Source organism: Argopecten irradians, chromosome 3, assembly GCF_041381155.1.
Source record: "Argopecten irradians isolate NY chromosome 3, Ai_NY, whole genome shotgun sequence".
NCBI lineage: Eukaryota > Metazoa > Mollusca > Bivalvia > Pectinida > Pectinidae > Argopecten > Argopecten irradians.
This window is the reverse complement of record NC_091136.1, coordinates 57,526,526-57,544,673: the sequence shown is the minus strand read 5'-3', so window position 1 is coordinate 57,544,673 and position 18,148 is coordinate 57,526,526. Positions and strand designations below refer to the sequence as shown.

At 38.4% G+C, this 18,148-nt stretch overlaps 1 protein-coding gene across 2 annotated transcripts in view; it reads left to right on the top strand.

The window, feature by feature from the left end:
* Window positions 1-16,795, top strand: part of LOC138319203 (protein PALS1-like) — a 38,053-nt gene extending 21,258 nt beyond the window's left edge. For both annotated transcript variants that reach the window (XM_069262185.1, XM_069262186.1), the window contains 8 exons: window positions 442-527; window positions 2,257-2,340; window positions 2,697-2,899; window positions 6,982-7,106; window positions 8,339-8,500; window positions 10,403-10,605; window positions 11,120-11,233; window positions 12,157-16,795. In XM_069262185.1, the coding sequence (XP_069118286.1) occupies window positions 442-527; window positions 2,257-2,340; window positions 2,697-2,899; window positions 6,982-7,106; window positions 8,339-8,500; window positions 10,403-10,605; window positions 11,120-11,233; window positions 12,157-12,342 (1,163 nt within the window). In that variant the 3' untranslated portion in view covers window positions 12,343-16,795. The remainder of the gene's footprint in view (window positions 1-441; window positions 528-2,256; window positions 2,341-2,696; window positions 2,900-6,981; window positions 7,107-8,338; window positions 8,501-10,402; window positions 10,606-11,119; window positions 11,234-12,156) is intronic.
* The last annotated feature ends 1,353 nt before the right edge of the window (window positions 16,796-18,148 follow it).

The following is an 18,148-nucleotide window of genomic DNA, read 5'->3' as shown; positions in this document are numbered from 1 at the left end:
CTTGGATGAAGGGCTACCAAGTTTGTTCAAATTAATGACCTTGACTGTCATTTAAGGTCATAGGGGTCAAATAGGTTAAAATCCTTAAACGACTTCTTGAGAATAACTAGGAGGCCTAGAGACCTGATATTGGGCCTGTGACATGCTGGGAAGAAGAGCTACTAAGTTTGTTCAAATGAATGACCTTGACCTTCATTCAAGGTCATAGGGGTCGAAATGGCTAAAATATTTAAATGACTATGTTGTATTGTGCCAATAGTCAGATGACCGTAAAGGCCCATGGGCCTCTTGGTTTTTTTTATTAATTTTTTTTTGGTCAAATATCTGTTAAATGGAATCAAGTTTAATTTGATAAAAATAGATTTTCAATGCTGTTTTGTCAGACTATTTGGTAAAATTTGACTATTAGACTAGCAATGATGAAATGTATATGTTTTCCAGGTCTTTTACATGAAGGAGATGAAATCTTAGAAGTGAATGGAGTAGAAATGCGTGGCAAAAACATCAATGATGTGTCAGACATGCTGGTGAGCTATCAACTTTTATAAAAGCTAATATCTATTTCGTGACCTTCATTTAACCTAAATACACTCATCTGATTAGTCCTAACATACATTTCATGAACTTAAACATATCAAAATTTCACACCATGCCAGGTAAATATAATAAAAGCAAAGTTTGACCAATCAGGAAGGTGCACAGAAATGCTGTTGGCTTGAGTAAAGATGGTAGACATCTTCTGGCTAAATGAAAGATCTAATTGCTGCAGACTACTGGTCAATAATTGTATCTGACAAATAGTTACTAGTTACAAAATATAGGTTATAATTCAACACTAATTAATTCATGATGGTCCTCATCAGAAACGGTTGGCGTTTTCAGTACCGAATGTACGTACGAGGAACATGTATCAAAAAAGGTTTGAATACATATACTTGTACGTTTGTAAATACAAATATAGAAAAGTTACATTGTTTATGTTATTACCGTATCTCTTCAAGCAATGCTTCTGCATGACAAAAAGACAATATTGTACAATGTACAGTTTTGCACATTCCGATGAGGTCCCAATGTTTACATCTTGTGTCACTGTGTACATTGCTACAAAATGTACTTTCCTATTTGTATTTGTAACATTTTTGTGCATGCAAATAGATAAGGGCAACAACAGTCTTTGAGTTGAATAAGTTTAATTAAAACGACATGTTACTAGTACTGCGACAATGCATTTTATTCACATCAGGGGACTGGCAAGTCCTGTTCGTTATCTACTGTGAATCAGGGAGAGTAGGCCTTACATACAATGTACAGTTAGATGTTTCGAAATATTAATGAAACAGAATCCTACAGTTGTAGCTTTATGATACTTGCAATAGATAACTCGAATATTTATTGAAGTGTTTGAAACAACAATATAAATATATGCTAACATTCTGAGAGCGGTAATCTGCAACATACAGTGTGGGCCTACTTGTGTTTGAACATGTTCCTCAAAACGATGTCGGATTCACTTAAAAACCTCCAAAATCCTGAAAATAATGACATTTAAACATTTAAACATCCGTGCTACGGTGTATTCAAGTAATTTTAAACGTGAACTGGTCAAAGTACAACTCAAGTGATCACAAAATTGAAGAAACTCTCTTGGTTCGTCACAGCTAGAGGCAGGTGGTTTGAATTGGACGCCGCGTCACAACTACGTTAAATATTCTGCCACATTATGAATCGTGCAAGCGTGCCTAATCATACAAAGCAAAAAATTAAAATCAAGCTGTTTTACACTATTGGGTGTTTAACATAAGAAAATGGTAAGATAAATAAAACAATTTTCATATCGGGGACAAACCCAGATAATCAGATATATGCTTCATCAGACGGAATCTTTTTATTTGTATGTTCATTGATAATAAATTGTCGTGAATTTTGAGTGGCTGTTCCAAATGCCTGCTGGAGCCAAGCGATATAATTAAACTTTAGGAATAAATACAATAAACACTGAATAGGGTCAATTTTGAGCTATGAAAATAATAGTTCAGACTGTAAATTTGCGGTCCATTCCAAATATCGATACCCTACTCAACTTTATCCTTTGATAGAACCACCAGAAAGAGACTTTAATCCTTAAATGAAAATATTGAATAACTACAATCACAATTTGCAATGGTTAATATTAATTTGAAAATAGAAATTCCTCAAACACCATTTCTTTATGTTCTCAGTAAGATGTTGAAAATACTTGTTTCTTATGTTTTTCAGGCTGACATGACGGGCACAATCACATTCATGATCATTCCTTCTTCTTCTTCCAATTATGTCAAAACATCCTCAAATGTTCAAGTGGTGAGATATGATAAGTTAATTAATGATAAGTTAATTAATTTGAAGGAGAAAATGTAGAATTTTGAGAATTTGAAGTGGTCCAATGTGTCTATGTAGTTTGTAGCTTTTTTGTTCTTAAACAACTCTTACCTTGTTATAGTTTGGTTATGGAATTTGTTAGTAATTTTTTTATTCTTAAATCAGTAAAATCTTCTTTATTTACAGTACACCACTGATAATAATGTGATGTGAATATATCATGGTGTTACTTATTATGTTAGGATGACTTTTAAAGACAATAGAACCTAAAAGCTATGCATGTAAGACTCTATGCAGCTAATGTGTGACAACAACATGGTTATTATTTGTTGGTACAGATGCATGTGAAGGCCCTGTCCAACTATGATCCTGAAGATGATATCCTGATTCCGTGTAGAGAGCTTGGAATCTCCTTTATGAAGGGTGATATTCTCCATGTGATCAACCAGGAGGACCCCAACTGGTGGCAGGCATACCGTGAAGGAGAAGAGGAGCATCAGTCACTTGCCGGCCTCATACCGTCCCGTCACTTCAGACAACAGTAAGTCCCTTGCCAGCCTGATACCGTTCCGTCACTTCAGACAACAGTAAGTCACTGGCCGGCCTCATACCGTCCCGTCACTTCAGACAACAGTATGTCACTGGCTGGAATCATACCGTCCCATCACTTCAGACAACAGTAAGTCACTGGTCGGCCTCATACTGTTCCGTCACTTCAGACAACAGTAAGTCGCTGGCCGGCCTCATACCGTCCCGTCACTTCAGACAACAGTAAGTCACTGGCCGGCCTCATACTGTCCCATCACTTCAGACAACAGTAAGTCACTGGTCGGCCTCATACTGTCCCATCACTTCAGACAACAGTAAGTCACTGGCTAGCCTCATACTGTCCCATCACTTCAGACAACAGTAAGTCACTGGCTCGCCTCATACTGTCCCATCACTTCAGACAACAGTAAGTCACTGGCTAGCCTCATACTGTTACTTCAGACAACAGTAAGTCACTGGCTAGCCTCATACTGTCCCATCACTTCAGACAACAGTAAGTCACTGGCTAGCCTCATACTGTCCCGTCACTTCAGACAACAGTAAGTCACTGGCTCGCCTCATACTGTTACTTCAGACAACAGTAAGTCACTGGCTCGCCTCATACTGTTACTTCAGACAACAGTAAGTCACTGGCTCGCCTCATACTGTTACTTCAGACAACAGTAAGTCACTGGCCGGCCTCATACTGTCCCATCACTTCAGACAACAGTAAGTCACTGGCTAGCCTCATACTGTCCCATCACTTCAGACAACAGTAAGTCACTGGCTCGCCTCATACTGTCCCATCACTTCAGACAACAGTAAGTCACTGGCTAGCCTCATACTGTCCCATCACTTCAGACAACAGTAAGTCACTGGCTAGCCTCATACTGTCCCATCACTTCAGACAACAGTAAGTCACTGGCCGGCCTCATACTGTCCCATCACTTCAGACAACAGTAAGTCACTGGCCGGCCTCATACTGTCCCATCACTTCAGACAACAGTAAGTCACTGGCTCGGCCTCATACTGTCCCATCACTTCAGACAACAGTAAGTCACTGGCTCGCCTCATACTGTCCCATCACTTCAGACAACAGTAAGTCACTGGCTCGCCTCATACTGTCCCATCACTTCAGACAACAGTAAGTCACTGGCTCGCCTCATACTGTCCCATCACTTCAGACAACAGTAAGTCACTGGCCGGCCTCATACTGTCCCATCACTTCAGACAACAGTAAGTCACTGGCTAGGCCTCATACTGTCCCAATCACTTCAGACAACAGTAAGTCACTGGCCGGCCTCATACTGTCCCATCACTTCAGACAACAGTAAGTCACTGGCTCGCCTCATACTGTCCCATCACTTCAGACAACAGTAAGTCACTGGCTCGCCTCATACTGTCCCATCACTTCAGACAACAGTAAGTCACTGGCCGGCCTCATACTGTCCCATCACTTCAGACAACAGTAAGTCACTGGCCGGCCTCATACTGTCCCATCACTTCAGACAACAGTAAGTCACTGGCCGGCCTCATACTGTCCCATCACTTCAGACAACAGTAAGTCACTGGCTCGCCTCATACTGTCCCATCACTTCAGACAACAGTAAGTCACTGGCTCGCCTCATACTGTCCCATCACTTCAGACAACAGTAAGTCACTGGCTCGCCTCATACTGTCCCATCACTTCAGACAACAGTAAGTCACTGGCTCGCCTCATACTGTCCCATCACTTCAGACAACAGTAAGTCACTGGCTCGCCTCATACTGTCCCATCACTTCAGACAACAGTAAGTCACTGGCTCGCCTCATACTGTCCCATCACTTCAGACAACAGTAAGTCACTGGCTCGCCTCATACTGTCCCATCACTTCAGACAACAGTAAGTCACTGGCTCGCCTCATACCGTCCCATCACTTCAGACAACAGTAAGTCACTGGCTCGCCTCATACTGTTCCGTCACTTCAGACAACAGTAAGTCACTGGCCGGCCTCATACCATCCCGTCACTTCAGACAACAGTAAGTCACTGGCTAGCCTCATACCATCCCGTCACTTCAGACAACAGTAAGTCACTGGCCGGCCTCATACTGTCCCATCACTTCAGACAACAGTAAGTCACTGGCTAGCCTCATACTGTCCCATCACTTCAGACAACAGTAAGTCACTGGCCGGCCTCATACTGTCCCATCACTTCAGACAACAGTAAGTCACTGGCTCGCCTCATACTGTCCCATCACTTCAGACAACAGTAAGTCACTGGCCGGCCTCATACCGTCCCATCACTTCAGACAACAGTAAGTCACTGGTCGGCCTCATACTGTCCCATCACTTCAGACAACAGTAAGTCACTGGCCGGCCTCATACTGTCCCATCACTTCAGACAACAGTAAGTCACTGGCCGGCCTCATACTGTCCCATCACTTCAGACAACAGTAAGTCACTGGCCGGCCTCATACTGTCCCATCACTTCAGACAACAGTAAGTCGCTGGCCGGCCTCATACTGTCCCATCACTTCAGACAACAGTAAGTCACTGGCCGGCCTCATACCGTCCCGTCACTTCAGACAACAGTAAGTCACTGGCTCGCCTCATACCGTCCCATCACTTCAGACAACAGTAAGTCACTGGCCGGCCTCATACTGTCCCATCACTTCAGACAACAGTAAGTCACTGGCCGGCCTCATACTGTCCCCACATTTCAGACAACAGTAAGTCACTGGCCTGCCTCATACCGTCCCGTCACTTCAGACAACAGTAAGTCACTGGCCGGCCTCATACTGTCCCATCACTTCAGACAACAGTAAGTCACTGGTCGGCCTCATACTGTCCCATCACTTCAGACAACAGTAAGTCACTGGCCGGCCTCATACTGTCCCAATCATTTCAGACAACAGTAAGTCACTGGCCGGCCTCATACTGTCCCATCACTTCAGACAACAGTAAGTCACTGGCTCGCCTCATACTGTCCCATCACTTCAGACAACAGTAAGTCACTGGCTCGGCCTCATACTGTCCCATCACTTCAGACAACAGTAAGTCACTGGCCGGCCTCATACTGTCCCATCACTTCAGACAACAGTAAGTCACTGGCTCGCCTCATACTGTCCCATCACTTCAGACAACAGTAAGTCACTGGCTCGCCTCATACTGTCCCATCACTTCAGACAACAGTAAGTCACTGGCTCGCCTCATACTGTCCCATCACTTCAGACAACAGTAAGTCACTGGTCGGCCTCATACTGTTCCGTCACTTCAGACAACAGTAAGTCACTGGCCGGCCTCATACTGTCCCAATCATTTCAGACAACAGTAAGTCACTGGCCGGCCTCATACTGTCCCATCACTTCAGACAACAGTAAGTCACTGGCTCGCCTCATACTGTCCCATCACTTCAGACAACAGTAAGTCACTGGCTCGCCTCATACTGTCCCATCACTTCAGACAACAGTAAGTCACTGGCCGGCCTCATACTGTCCCATCACTTCAGACAACAGTAAGTCACTGGCCGGCCTCATACTGTCCCATCACTTCAGACAACAGTAAGTCACTGGCCGGCCTCATACTGTCCCAATCATTTCAGACAACAGTAAGTCACTGGCCGGCCTCATACTGTCCCCACATATCAGAAACAGTAAGTCACTGGCCGGCCTCATACTGTCCCCACATATCAATCAACAGTAAGTCAAAGGCCTGTCTCATACCATCCCGTCACTTCAGTAAACAATAAGTGACTGGCCGGCCTCATACCATCCCGTCACTTCAGTAAACAATAAGTGACTGGCCGGCCTAATACCGTCCCGTCACTTCAGTAAACAATGAGTGACTGGCCGGCCTCATACAGTCCCGTCACTTCAGACAACAGTAAGCGGACACCAGCTTTACATCAGGGAGTGCAGGTTAGAGAAAAAAAACTTCAGAGAATAGAGTTTTAATATTTCCTTTTTGAACAAATTCATTTAATTGCATATAACCAAATTGATAGCAAATTAACCAATTGAAAGCAAAGAGAGCTGCAAGATCTTATCCCTAAAGTTTATTTTTGATAAAATTCTTTTGCAGAACTTTGAAAAAATAAATTTTGTTCTAATCTCAGAGTTGAAGCCAACAGGAAAACTTTAGCTGGAGAAAATAAAGAAAATCAAAAGAAGAGCAGATCATGTTCCTGTGGAAAGAAAGATAAAAAGAAAAAGAAAAAGTCATTATATCGAGAAAGTGAAGGTAAGTCAACATGCTAAAATAACCAGAGCACTGGGTCCAGTGTATATACTCTAACCACAGATATAAACTGTTGGCATGTCATTTATTTGGTGATAAAACTATTGATATGTTAAAGTTTTAAGTTTGACATATAGTAGATGGACATCACAAATATTGATAAACTATTGATAATTTACAGATTTAGTTTGACATATAGTAGATGGACATCACAAAGATTGATAAACTATTGATAATTTACAGATTTAGTTTGACATATAGTAGATGGACATCACAAATATTGATAAACTATTGATAATTTACAGATTTAGTTTGACATATAGTAGATGGACATCACAAATATTGATAAACTATTGATAATTTACAGATTTAGTTTGACATATAGTAGATGGACATCACAAATATTGATAAACCATTGATAATTTACAGATTTAGTTTGACATATAGTAGATGGACATCACAAAGATTGATAAACCATTGATATGTTACAGATATAGTTTGACATATTACAGATGGACATCACTAAGATTGATAAACTATTGATAATTTACAGATTTAGTTTGACATATAGTAGATGGACATCACAAAGATTGATAAACTATTGATAATTTACAGATTTAGTTTGACATATTACAGATGGACATCACTAAGATTGATAAACCATTGATATGTTACAGACTTAGTTTGACATATAACAGATGGACATCACAAATATTGATAAACTATTGATAATTTACAGATTTAGTTTGACATATAGTAGATGGACATCACAAAGATTGATAAACTATTGATAATTTACAGATTTAGTTTGACATATAGTAGATGGACATCACAAATATTGATAAACTATTGATAATTTACAGATTTAGTTTGACATATAGTAGATGGACATCACAAATATTGATAAACTATTGATAATTTACAGATTTAGTTTGACATATAGTAGATGGACATCACAAATATTGATAAACTATTGATAATTTACAGATTTAGTTTGACATATAGTAGATGGACATCACAAATATTGATAAACTATTGATAAGTTACAGATTTAGTTTGACTTATAACAGATGGACATCACAAAGATTGATAAACTATTGATAATTTACAGATTTAGCTTGACATATAACAGATGGACATCACAAAGATTGATAAACCATTGATATGTTAAAGATTTAGTTTGACATATTACAGATGGACATCACTTAGATTGATAAACCATTGATATGTTACAGATTCAGAGGAGATTCTCACCTATGAGGAGGTTGTTCAGTATTTTCCACAACCCAACAAGAAACGTCCAATAGTTCTGATAGGTCCTCCCAATGTAGGTCGCCACGAACTTCGACAGAGGCTCATGGAAGCTGACTTAGACAGATTTGCAGCTGCAGTGCCTCGTAAGCATTACTTCGTGTAGACATTATCAATCAGTTTATGTACCGGACAAACAAGTACTTCAAAGTAACTAATCATCAGAAAGTGACATTATCAACACTTACTAACTACAGTCAAACCTGCTCTAACGACCGCCTGTATATAACGACTGGTTTTTAGATTCCCTTTGCGTTTTTACTGTATAATGGCACTGTGCATAACGACCACCTGTCTAATGTGGCTAACGACCGGTCATTTTAGCCCCGTCAAAGTTGTCTGGCGACCGGTCGCCGAGATCAACTTTTCGAGTAACGAGTATAGTGTGTGTGTAGTAGCGTCCCTTTGACCTACTCCCAGTAATTAACTTCCGTAGTAAGCAATTGGCAGCCTATTACTGAAGCCCAAGCTATGAATTGTTTATACAGGACTGCATGGTTTATAACCTAGCGGTCGTAACATTTAAAGTACAAATATGGTTGCCGACTTGAGGATGGAAGTTTTAACGACCGTTTATGCCTATCAAAGACTGAAATTATGTTTGGTCGCAAACGCCATGTGCACGAAAAGATCACTCGTAAAGCGTAATTTTGAAGCCACAACTCGGATGATACGGTAGGCAAAATAAAGCATGCCAATTTATTTAATGTGTTCCGTTATTTATTGTTGATATTTAACATTGTTTTATTACTAAGAAATGGCCTGTACTTAACCTATTTCAAATTAGTCCTATAAATTTATGTTAGATTTCTTTACGATTTGAGTCAGTCGGATATTCGCCCGATGTAACTCGATGTGTTTATCAATAAAATACGGTCACATTACTTGGTAGAAATGCTACTGAAAGTTAATTTGTGTACCTGCATTGTGATTTTAATAGTTTTGAAGTTATATACTGTGAGAAAACGCCTCCAAATCGATATTTCATGTTCCAAGATTAATCCGTCAAAACTGGTTACACAGCAACATTACATACGACTTGCCAGCGAGATTGTGCTGTAAAAATATTACACGCATACTTTGTCTGAAAATAATCTTGCACAGATAAATCCAGGCCATGTGAAGTCAGTAATTAGGGAATGATTATGTTCATAGTTGAAAAACAAATATAATTTCTTAAATAATGCATGGCAATTAATATATAAATATCCAATTGCAGGTCTGTTTTGCATTAATATAATTCAGTTTTATTTACTGGCTCCTTGATTGGCACGAAAGCCCCAACCTGTCTATAAAGGCAACCTGTCTAAAGTGACCGTTTTTCTGTCACCCCTTCAGTGGTCGTTATAGACAGGCTTGACTGTATAAAACATGGTGGTTACAGACCTTGAAAAGTCCTTGAATTTATGTGTTGGCATTGAAAGTCCTTAAATTAAGTGTTTGGCCTTGAAAAGTCCTTAAATTTCACCAACAGCCTTGAAAAGTTCTTAAAAAATACATTTGTTCTAAAATGACATTTGATCCCACATTCAAAATTCAGGGTGAATCGACCTGAAATCCATATTTTTAATTGCAGACTTTGGACTGTGCTCCCGTTCTGATATAGACACATCCCAGACCTTCATTTAATGAACTGTTTCTTCATTCATAATCATCAGTGATGGTTAATAACCAATTCAACAATTATTCCAGAAGTTGAAGCCAACATATTATACTATTTTTGTATTGATTGAATCTAAATTTGATTTCAATGGGGCCTTGAAAATGACAAAAAAGGCCTTGAAAAGTCCTTAAAAAGTCCTTGATTTTCTTTTTATAATTTCTGAACAAACCATGAAAAATAAAACACTTTTTGTTGAGGTAAACATTATTGTTATTTTGAAATCTTAAAAGCTTATAAAACTATTGCCAAGCTGTATGGAATTCAAACGGCTAAATTTGAAAAGATACCAAACATGTACAGTGATTGTGTATAAATCCTACTACAGATACCAGTCGGCCCCAGGAAGACCATGAAGTGGACGGCAAAGACTACCATTTCGTACCTCGTGCTATTTTTGAGGCTGACATCATTGGGCGGAAGTTTATAGAGCAAGGAGAGTTTCAGAAGGCCTTGTATGGTACAACATTTGGTGCAGTTCGCCAGGTCATCAACCAGGGCAAGATCTGTATCCTCAACTTACATGCAGAGGTAATCCATCTTTTGTACAGGTTTCTCACACAACAGCCTGCAGGTTTTTGTTTATCACTGCATGTCTCAGATGCCGAAACCAAATAGTTGTTCTTTGAAAAGCATTATTGTTGTTTTAAAATTGCACATGGTAGTGGTGGATAGTATGTAAATATGCAATTGATGTTTGAATGTTCCCTGAGACTACAATAGCTGATCTAATTTCATTGAACATTGTTTTACAAAGACTGTAGGGGACACTGGATGTTATGGCTGTGTAGATTTAAAGGAGTTTGTGAGCCATGGCTGCATAGAGTCAATTCGGTGGGGATATTCTGTTTTCTAGTTACTTTTGAATTCTGTAAGTTTTATATGGCTAGAATATATGTAAGAAATTAAGCATACATATATATGGTTTTCATCTCGATCTTCTAAAAATCTGTTATCATATTTTGCAATATAGTCTTCCTCAGTTTTAGTCAAAGGTAATTCATTTTTTTGATAATTCACTAAGTATTTTTATTTGATGTTGCAGACATTGCGAGAGCTATATACATCTGACCTGAAGCCGTATGTAATTTTGGTGTATCCCCAAAACATGGAGAAATTGAGACAGATTCAACAACGATTGGGACAGACCAAAATCACTGTAAGGGAACACAACTCTGATTAACTTCATGAAAAAAACCCAATTTCTTTAAAATATTCACTATTTGAAATTACACTTCATTGTTTAAAATATTAATGATTTAAAATATTCTGTTAATTTTGAATAAACAAGACAATTATGATTATTTCTTTGATAATTGTTGGAATATGTGACTGAGGTGTTACAGGTATGTTACAAAGGGAAGCATCTCCAAATGAGCTTACCTATGATGGTATGTCACAAAGGGAAGTAACTCACATGTAGATTACCCTGTAATGATGGTATGCTACAAAGGGAAGTAACTCACATGTATCTTGCACTCTAATAATGATATGTCACCAAGGGAAGTTACTCAAATATGTCACAAAGGGAAGTAACTCACATGTAGCTTATGTATACCCTGTAATGATGATGATATGTCACAGGGAAATAACTCAAATATAGCTTACCCTTGCTGTAAAGGGAAGTAACTCAGTTTAGCTTACTTACCCTGTAATGATGATGGTATGCCACGAAGGGAAGTAACTCACGTGTAGCTTACTCTGTAATGATGACGTTATGTCACAAAGGGAAGTAACTCACATGTAGTTAACAAAAGGATGTAACCCCAAATGTAGCTTCATGAAATTATGATGGTATGCCACAAAGGGATGAAACTCGGATGTAGTTTACCCTGTAACGATGATGGTATGTCATAAAGGGAAGTAACTCACATGCAGCTTACTCTGTAATGATGATGGTATGTCATAAAGGGAAGTAACTCACATGCAGCTTACTCTGTAATGATGGTATGCTACAAAGGGAAGTAACTCACATGCAGCTTACTCTGTAATGATGGTATGCTACAAAGGGAAGAGGAAGTAACTCACATGCAGCTTACTCTGTAATGATGATGGTATGTGTTACTCCTTCTCTTTTTGCAGGATGAGGATCTTAAGGATACAGTTGACCGAGCTCGTGAGATGGAAGATAAGTACGGACATCTGGTGGACTTTATCCTCGTAAATTCAGATATGGACCTTGCATACGAGGAACTACTCAAAGAAATAAACCGTATAGAGGTAGAACCTCAGTGGGTACCTGCTCACTGGCTGACCACAGATAGGTGATTCATCCCATTCAACATATTTGACAGACCATGCTCACTTTCTGTCTACAAACACAGAGGCAGGGATTAACATCAGTCTCTAATGTTCTAAGTTAGTTGTGCATTAGTTGATCATCAGTTAATATTTACGATGCCTTGAGCTGTCTAAAGGTACTGTCACAGTATAGCCAGAATATCAGGATTACTTCAGCAGGATATATACCTAGTATACTTATGGAATGGAGTTATAACTATACACATTTGTGTTACTGCTGCAAAGCTCCACAACAACAGTAGTGATTTTGTGGTTAGACAGGGCTAAACTTTAACATTGCTTAGAGCTGGAACATGGTAAATATAGGTACCAACTATATATAATCCAAGTATACCAAACACATACAGGTTATACACCCAAGTGCAAGAGTTTATGTATTCACCTTTGCAGGTTTACAATTGGAAACAAGATATATCAGTGTTTATTCATTGTATAGATACAAGATATCATAAAATACAGGATTTCTTTATGGTTTTCAATGATACAGGCTATCCCCAAAGTTACCTTGGATGCAGAATATCAATAAATATGTCTACAGGTTATCCTAAAGGTTATGTAGGCAACAGGTTATACTGAAGGTTGTCTGGGATAGGGTTATCCTGATGGTTGTCTAGGCTACAGGTTATCCTGAATGTTGTCTAGGTTACAGGTTATACTGAAGGTTGTCTAGGCTACAGGTTATCCTGAAGGTTGTCTAGGTTACAGGTTATACTGAAGGTTGTCTGGGATACAGGTTATCTTGAAGGTTGTCTAGGTTGCAGGTTATACTGAAGGTTGTCTGGGATACAGGTTATCCTGATGTTTGTTTAGGTTACAGGTTATACTGAAGGTTATCTGGGATACAGGTTATCCTGAAGGTTGTCTAGGTTACAGGATATACTGAAGGTTGTCTGGGATACAGGTTATCCTGATGGTTGTCTAGGTTACAGGTTATCTTGAAGGTTGTCTAGGTTACAAGTTATTCTGAAGGTTGTCTAGGTTACAGGTTATCCTGATGGTTGTCTAGGTTACAGGCTATCTTGAAGGTTGTCTAGGTTGCAGGTTATCCTGAAGGTTGTCTAGGTTACAGGTTATCCTGAAGGTTGTCTAGGTTGCAGGTTATACTGGAGGTTGTCTAGGTTAAAGGTTATCCCAAAGGTTGACTGGGATGCAGGTTATCCTGAAGATTAACTAGGATACAGGTTATTCTGAAGGTTGTCTAGGCTACAGGTTATACTGAAGGTTGTCTGGGATACAGGTTATTCTGAAGGTTGTCTAGGTTACAGGTTATCCTGAAGGTTGTCTAGGTTACAGGTTATCTTGAAGGTTGTCTATGTTACAGGTTATCCTGAAGGTTGTCTAGGTTACAGGTTATTCTGAAGGTTGTCTAGGTTACAGGTTATCCTGAAGGATGTTTATATAATTAGGATATAGGATATAATATCAGTGGTTGTATAGTATAACTACATGATATTATCTGGTTGTGTAGGATAAAGGATATCTTGAGGATGTCTAGGAAAGAGTATAGTTATCAGAGTTTATGTAGGATACAGGACGTCCAAAAGATTGTCTAGGATACAGGATATCCGGAAGTAAATACAAGTTTTCCTAGTGTAGCCTTTGTATATCATAAAGATTGTATATTGTGTAGACTACAGATATGTGAAGGACTACACTATACATGTATATATATAAAGAACTTTGGTATTCTAGGATTAAATTTAAGATTGAAATAAGACTTAGAGGTTGTTTAAATTAGTATATCATTTCCTTTCTAAATTGTTTTACATGATATTGATGTCTTCCATTTTTTACTAGTGCATGTTTTCAGTGCTGTTCCTGTGACACTGTTGGTGATATGGAATAGGATCAAAATACACGTTTTAGTGGAAGGCTGTGTCAGCCTGGTCACTGGAGCAGGACCGTGTTGTATTGTACGTCCATTTATCAGACTTGTTTTTCATGCATTCCATCCATTGTATTTTCTTATTGTTGGTTACATTATTATCAGACATTTTATATTAACATATCACATACACATTTTAGTTAGTGTTGAACATAGTGCTGATGTGTTAGAGTAACTCCTCATGGCATCTGTACATATAGACATTTCTGTCAAATGTTTATTTACTACTGAAGTTTCAATAATGCAGATCTGTCATTTGATATTCCAATTTGATTTGTATTTAGTTCTAATAATATTTGATCTTATCATTTACTTCATATTGTCAGGAATCAACACACATGTATTGAGAAATCTTGGCTATAGTCCTAGCTAATACCAACACTAACTTTTATAAACTTGGGAGAGAAGAATGCTTCCATCTGAATACCAAACCCTAACTTCCTTTCGTTTTTGAGAGAGACAATACTTTGATATATATAACAATGGTTCTGAGGTTAGCATTAAGTGGGACATCTCTCTGTTATAAAGTTATTCAATTAAAAGTCTCTCCACAGAACATTTATTTTTATATGTTATATTGTTGTTTTGTAGCTATGGCCTGTACCAATGGCTAAATCAATGTCTAAATGGTTTGTTCTGACAAAAAAAGTCTCTCCCTTTGGTTGTGAATTAATTCTATAAGAAAACATATCATTTCTGTAGTAGGTATAACATTGTTTAAAACTTCTATTTCCTTGTGTATTATTGGAATCATCCCAGACAAAATTGAATTTTGATATAATTGAAACCTACAATATGCAGTAAGTGTTGGCCATGTTTATTAGGATAAATGTATGGAATAAGCGATAATTTGTATAGATTTTTTGGTGTTAGATGCTGTTTGGTCTGTGTCACACTGTCTGATGGTTGTTGGTTATTTTCTAAATGACGGTGCTATGATAAATATCATCTACTGCCTTGTTAAGAGTTGACATGAACAGTTTATTCTGAAATGTTTGAATGTGGATGTATTTTGATGTAGCCTCTTGTAGTCCAATATAAACCTAGGTTATGTCAAATTATGTCTGATTTAGAATTTGATTTGTTTGGGTGGTTTTAAAAGTTACCTTTCACATACTTCTTTGTGTTGCTATGGGAACCAGTATACATGTATTTGACAAGGCAGCCAGACTGCTGGTCAATTATTAACTGAGAAATCACTCAATTAATGTATATTGAGATATTTTTTAGGGAAAAAAACCCTTTCATTTTGGTGTGCCGTCCATCTTGTTCACATCAAAGACACTACTGTTTTTGCATATTGTTTTAGTGCTTATGAAGCTGAGTGTATCTCTATCCTCAATCATATTTCGTTATTGTTGTATTCATTCTGTACTATTATTGGATCATTTTACTAATGTAAAATCTGGGCTCAAAATCTTCTTAAATCAATAGATACTGCAGATTTCCACGTTACAGCACTTTTAATCGATATCTTACATCAATTTGGCAGTGTAAAAGAAGTACACCTATATGTAACACTGTTAATAATTAATTTTTCTTTTTTTTCCTAATAAACTTCACTTTCTGATTGGCCAAATTTTTCTTTGTTTTTCCTAATAAACTTCACTTTCTGATTGGCCAAATTTTTCTTTGTTTTTCCTAATAAACTTCACTTTCTGATTGGCCAAATTTTTCTTTGTTTTTCCTAATAAACTTCACTTTCTGATTGGCCAAATTTTTCTTGGTTGCATGGATTCACAGTTTACAAACAAACAAAATTTTCATATCCTTATGAAATTAAGAAATAATGATATTAATTAGATAAAGCAGATTTATAATCTCTTAATTTAACATTTATTTTTGTGCCAAAAAGAAAAAATTAGGATAATAAGTAGTTAATTTATTTGACATCTATTTTATCACATTTTGGTAAACAGAACAATTAGAACTAAATTTATGTATGTCATAGATAAGATTATGTCAGAGTTGTTATTTAAGCATGACGCATCAAATCAAGTACAGAAAGTATTTTTAGAGTAACTGCACATAAAATTAAGTGTCTGTGTCAGGAAGTCCCCCAGCTCCTTGCCAGGAAAAATATTCAACTATAGTACCATTTGTGATTATTTGTCAGTGTAGGACACATTGATTGTTGTACATCTGTTATATACTAGAAGTCTGTACCTGTTGGTATCCACTGCACGTAATAGCTTCTGCTGCCAAAAGTCAGGTGATCGTAGGAAAGAAATTTGTTATTTTATGGAAAAAAATAGAGAAATAGTGCAATGATTATATTTTCTCGTTAGATTACAGATATATAGATGAGATAGGTTTTTGATTTACACGTCTATAGATGATAGTTTTATGTTTGTAAATAGCATATTGTACATATATTTTGTAAGAACATTCACTATATACTGTAATCTGAATCGGGATTGGTTTTCTATTGTAAATCATGATGAATCATATATACACTTATTTTCATATCAGTAACATATAAGTTATTCAGACTGTACAAATTTGTAACACAGATATTAAAAATGTTAAACAAGACACATTGTCTCCCTTTTTTTGTACCAATAAAGCATTTTGGAGTTGATGTGTGTGTATATATGTATGTCTTTGGCTCTACAAAGACCAATGCTGTATTCTGATATGAGTACTTGTAACAGTTTCCCACCGTGTGGAAGATGGCCAAGTCAAATCAAAGAAGATGAAACGAAATGGGGGTGGGGGGGGCAAAGGTCAAAAAGGGGCAAAAATATTTTGTAACCCCCCGCGCCCCACACACACAGGAGATACTTTACATACCCTCTTCCGATATCATTACATATGATCCTTATACACATCTATAGCTAGTGGCGTTGCTAACAGAAAATTAATAAATACGCAAATTACCTTACAAAATATTAATAGTTTGCTGTTTGGAAACTTTTTTGCTGCATCAAGCCAAATATGAAAAATTTGTTGAAAAATCACCATTTTTGAACTTAAAATCCTAGTTTTTTTATTAGCTCACCTGGTCCGAAGGACCAAGGTGAGCTTATGCCATACCGTGGCGTCCGGCGTCCGTCGTCCGTCGTCCGTCGTCCGTCGTCCGTCGTCCGTCGTCCGTCCGTCCGTCCGTCCGTCAACAATCGACTTCTTCTCCATAACCGCTGGTCGGATTTCAACAAAATTTGACTGGTAGCATCCTTATGGGCTACTAACTGAAAATTGTACAAATGATGGGGCTGACCCCTCAGGGGCCTGAGGGGCTGGGCCAAAAGGGGTCAATTTGGCTATTTCCATATAAACGACTTCTTCTCTGAAACCAAGCATGGGATAGCACCCATAATGCAATGGTAGCATCCTTATAGGGTGGGGATTCAAAATTGTACAAATGATGGGGCTGACACCCCGGGGGCCTGAGGGGCGGGGTCAAATGGGGTCAATTTGGCTATTTCCATATAAACGACTTCTTCTCTGAAACTAAGCATGAGATAGCACTCATAATGCAATGGTAGCATCTTTATAGGGTGGGGATTCAAAATTGTACAAATGATGTGGCTGACCCCCCGGGGGCCTGAGGGGCGGGGTCAAAAGGGGTCAATTTGGCTCTTTTCATATAAACGACTTCTTCTCTGAAACCAAGCATGGTATAGCACCCATAATGCAATGGTAGCATCCTTATAGGGTGGGGATTCAAAATTGTACAAATGATGGGGCTGACCCCCCGGGGGCCTGAGGGGCGGGGTCAAATGGGGTCAATTTGGCTATTTCCATATAAACGACTTCTTCTCTGAAACTAAGCATGAGATAGCACTCATAATGCAATGGTAGCATCTTTATAGGGTGGGGATTCAAAATTGTACAAATGATGTGGCTGACCCCCCGGGGGGCCTGAGGGGCGGGGTCAAAAGGGGT